The 5,000-nt window shown below is 44.2% G+C and overlaps 1 protein-coding gene across 2 annotated transcripts in view; it reads left to right on the top strand.

The window, feature by feature from the left end:
• The window catches only part of tns3.2 (tensin 3, tandem duplicate 2), a 58,033-nt gene that overhangs the window by 49,342 nt on the left and 3,691 nt on the right, over nt 1-5,000 (top strand). For both annotated transcript variants that reach the window (XM_063200973.1, XM_063200972.1), the window contains exons 12-13: nt 697-774; nt 2,585-2,753. In XM_063200973.1, coding sequence (XP_063057043.1) covers nt 697-774; nt 2,585-2,753 — 247 coding nt within the window. The remainder of the gene's footprint in view (nt 1-696; nt 775-2,584; nt 2,754-5,000) is intronic.

Raw genomic sequence — 5,000 nt, 5'->3', positions numbered from 1 at the left:
GATAAGCTTCTGAGTTCCACTTTTACCCCCTGCCACAAGAGGGCAGCAGATACTTGTACCCCCACACGTGTGTCTATGAGTACCTGGGTGCGTTCCAATATGCGACCTTGCATCCTCCACTTGTGGCCTCGTACCAGGAAGTAATACGTCATGATGACATCACTAACAACAGCATTATATTTCAATATCTCTCAAAAGCTCAATTGTAAAGTAATTTTCTCACTTTCAAATAGGATGGTAAATGAAGAACAGTCCCTCAAAAATTGTTTTGGCTAGGTTGACAGCAGGGAAACTTGATTGTTTTATCCACGGAGGCATGCCACCAGCAAAATGTGAGGCCACAAGCCCAAGTGGAGGACGCAAGGTCGCATATTGGAATGCACTCCATGTTAAATAAGCTATAGTAGTTCCCGTCTTCTCCCCTCTTGCTAGTGTCTATGTGACGCGAGGAAAGACGTAATTGATGAGCAAGCTTTTGTTCAATGTCTCACATTTTCTCTAATCAGGGTGTTGAACGGGGAAAAGCCCCCCAAAAGTCACTCTTCCTAGGCTGACAGCGGGGAAACTTTAAACCTATCATGATGAACCTGTATCCTCCTGACTTGTTATGTTAATAAACGAATTTCTCCACATATTTAAATTGTTGTATAAGATCAGAAACATTAAGCTCTCCACCTCCATTTCTTTTCTCTGCAGATCTACTAGATGGTGTCTGTGAAGCCCCGACTGAAACTGCCACCAATTCAGCTGCCGAACTGCTGAAACAGGGAGCAGGTAAGAACACACACATGTGCATGTGCATTTACACACACACACACACACACACACACACACACACACACACACACACACACACACACACACACACACACACACACACACACACACACACACACACACACACACACACACAGACACAGACACAGACACACACACACACACACACACACACACACACACACACACACACACACACACACACACACACACACACACACACAGACACACACACACACACACACACACACACACACACGCACACACACACACACACACGTACAAACAAACAAACACACAAATGCACACATGCAAATGCTGGAACACGCACACAAGTCCTCTATACACACTTTTCGCACTACCAAAACTAGTGTTGAAAAATTCAGCCTCTTTCCTGTGTTTCTGTGTGTGTGTGCGTGTGAGTGTGCGTGTGCGCTCGCATATGTGTGTGTGTGTGTGTGTGTGTGTGTGTGTGTGTGTGTGTGTGTGTGTGTGTGTGTGTGTGTGTGTGTGTGTGTGTGTGTGTGTGTGTGTGTGTGTGCATGCATTCATCTACATAGCGTGTAATGTGTGGTTCCTGTGTCGCTTTCTAGCGTGTAACGTGTGGTTCCTGTGTTTTTGTTCCAGCGTGTAACGTGTGGTTCATGTGTGTTTTTGCTCCAGCGTGTAACGTGTGGTTCCTGTGTGTTTTTGTTCCAGCGTGTAACGTGTGGTTCCTGTGTGTTTTTGTTCCAGCGTGTAACGTGTGGTTCATGTGTGTTTTTTCTCCAGCGTGTAACGTGTGGTTCCTGTGTGTGTTTTTGTTCCAGTGTGTAATGTGTGGTTCCTGTGTCGTTTTCTAGCGTGTAACGTGTGGTTCCTGTGTTGGTTTCTGGCGTGTAACGTGTGGTTCCTGTGTTTTTGTTCCAGCGTGTAACGTGTGGTTCCTCTACGTATGTGTTGTGTGTGTTTTTTTCAGTGTGTAATGTGTGGTTCCTGTGTTTTTTACAGCATGTAACATGTGGTTCCTGTGTGTGCGTGTTTTCCTCAGCGTGTAACGTGTGGTTCCTGTGTTGGTTTTCCCCAGCGTGTAGCGTGTGGTTCATGTGTGTGTTGTGTGTGTTTTTCCCCAGCGGGTAACGTGTGGTTCCTGTGTGTGTTGTGTGTGTTTTTCCCCAGCGGGTAACGTGTGGTTCCTGTGTGTGTTGTTTATTGTGTGTGTAATGTGTGTTTCCTGTGTTGTTTTTCAGCGTGTAACGTGTGGTTCCTGTGTGTTTTTCCCCAGCGTGTAACGTGTGGTTCCAGTGTGTTTTTCCCCAGCGTGTAACGTGTGGTTCCAGTGTGTTTTTCCCCAGCGTGTAACGTGTGGTTCATGTGTGTTTTTTCTCCAGCGTGTAACGTGTGGTTCCTGTGTGTGTTTTTGTTCCAGTGTGTAATGTGTGGTTCCTGTGTCGTTTTCTAGCGTGTAACGTGTGGTTCCTGTGTTGGTTTCTGGCGTGTAACGTGTGGTTCCTGTGTTTTTGTTCCAGCGTGTAACGTGTGGTTCCTCTACGTATGTGTTGTGTGTGTTTTGTTCTAGTGTGTAACGTGTGTTTCCTGTGTTTTTTTCAGTGTGTAATGTGTGGTTCCTGTGTGTGCGTGTTTTCCTCAGCGTGTAACGTGTGGTTCCTGTGTTGGTTGCTTGTGTGTAACGTGTGGTTCCTGTGTGTGTTGTGTGTGTTTTTCCCCAGCGGTTAACGTGTGGTTCCTGTGTGTGTTGTGTGTGTTTTTTCCCCCAGCGTGTAGCGTGTGATTCATGTGTGTGGTTCCTGTGTTGTTTTTCCCTCAGCGTGTAACGTGTGGTTCCTGGGTTCAGTGGATCTGGAGTCCCTGACGGGCGGGCAGGGCGTCCAGAAGGCCACCAGCGTCACCCTGGCGATGAGCCCGCCCCCCACCTCCACCATCGTCCACTTCAAGGTGTCCGCACAGGGCATCACGCTCACCGACAACCAGCGCAAGTATGTACAAGCACGTCAATGCAATCACATGCATAGGCACACACACACACATGTGCAAGTGCACGCACAGACATGCATGTGTGCAAACAGACACACACACATACGGACCTACACACACACATGCATACTCACACGCATAGGCTACATGCAAGTGCACACACACACGCATGCGCAATGCACTTGCATGTACACACATGTATACACTCCTGAATTTCCCCCTGGGGATCAATAAAGTTACTCGGTAACACTTTACTTAAAGCCAACATTATAAGCGCATTTATAACAAATTATAACGCACATTATAATTACTTACAACGTTTTATGACTACACTCATAATCAGGGCTCTAAATTAACTTTTTCCACCACCAGCCAATTTGGCTAGTGGACATTTTTTCTTACCAGCCAAACAGAAGTTCAACTAGCCATTTTTTTAATCTCGCCAAAATAAACTATGCATTAGGCTAGTTTTTTTTATTATTATTATTATGGTCATTTTGTTCAACTATTTCTACAACACAGATACACTATAGGCCTGCATAGGCTAGCCTACTATATGCCTACATAATAAGCATATTATAGGCTATATATTTTTTTATTATTATTTTTAACTTCTGCTTTATTTTTTACTTTCATTACTTAGGCCTAATCAATTTGATTAGTTTTTGTTCAATTCCTCTGAAAACAGCTGAATCACATCACACAAGCCACTCACATAAAAGACCTTTAACATACAGTAACCAAGCACACAGCCAAACCACACAGAAGAGATGAGAGGAAAAGGAGGGGAGAGAGGAGTTCTTCTCTACCACGCGCAACAAAATGACAAGAAGCCTAGTTTAACTAAAAGTAAATAATATCTCGGGAATCTTAGCTTCCTTTGTTACTTCCACAGCTTCGTCGTTGGTTGCTTTTTTTGTCTTTACGATGGCGTGGGCTATCCAACTTAGTTGCGCCAGGACTCGGAACATTTCAGAAGACAACTGAACTGACAGCTACGGTCACACTACTCTGAGAGTCAGCTCTCCTCCTCTACCCTTGTCGCTATTTCGTTCCACAACCACTCATTTTTAACGTCACTATTATTACGGTTAGAATTACTACTAGCATTCACCAACCATTGGGAGTTCTATTTACTCTCAATGTCACCAACACACAGAACCTTGCTCTAACCCCCGACACATTCTCATCACTCGCACAAAACATAGTAGCTCTATCACTGACTTGTATAGTTATAATAGAAGTCTGTGAGCTCTATGCATAATCTGCGTCCTGTTATTGAAACGGTCAGGGCCTCGCTGCTTCAAAAATGCAGCCTGTTACAGCAAGGTTCATATAGTAATAATAGCAGTAGTGACGTTAAAAAAGGTTGTAGCGAAAGCGACGAGAGCATATGGAGGAGAGCTGCCTGTCAGAATAGTGTGAGCGCAGCTTAGCTGACAGAAGGCTGGCCGTCTGAAATGTTTTCAATCCTGGCGCGCGCAGTAGCATGGAGTTGCCGCTCTCTGCACTGGAAAGCCCACGGTGGGAGGCTACCTCGTGACGCTAGGGTCCATGGGTAATGTAGGAAATCTCGCCGTCTAACGTTCGTCAGAGCAGCGGTTTACCGTTCATAATTTACTGTACTCGGGCGCTACTAGCCAAATTGGCGGGTAGGTATTTTTTTCTACTAGCCAAAATTAATTTTCACCCGTGTTTGGCGGGTTGGCGTGTGTTAATTTAGAGCCCTGCTCATAATGCTTCATGATGCTTTATATTGAAAGTTATGAATGAATCTAGCTCATAATGCTTCATAAATCCAAGGGTGTCATGAGTGCTCATGACTGGCTATAAACTACAGGCTGCCTGAAGGGGCTTATAGTACATGAGTACCTAAACAACTCTATGCACAGACCTGGATGATAAACTGTCATAAGGGCTCATATGATGCTATAATGTTTCATGTGAGATCATAAGTCGTCAATGTGTGCTCTAAGTAAAGTAAAGTTCATATGGATGCATTTATAATGCACTGTAGAATGCACATCTATAATGCAGCATAATGTACTGTAAGCCCCATCAGGCAGCCTGTAGTTTATATCCAGTCATGAGCACTCATAATACCCTTGCATTTATAAAGTATTATAAGCAACATTCATGGTTATGCATTACTGTTAACATAAAGCATCATGAAAAATCATCGGTGTAGTCGTAATGCTTTGTAAGTAATTATAATGTGCATTATAATTTGTTATGAATGCACTCATAAT

Source organism: Engraulis encrasicolus, chromosome 6, assembly GCF_034702125.1.
Source record: "Engraulis encrasicolus isolate BLACKSEA-1 chromosome 6, IST_EnEncr_1.0, whole genome shotgun sequence".
NCBI lineage: Eukaryota > Metazoa > Chordata > Actinopteri > Clupeiformes > Engraulidae > Engraulis > Engraulis encrasicolus.
Note: the sequence above shows the minus strand (reverse complement) of the source record. Positions and strands in the feature narration are given on the sequence as shown.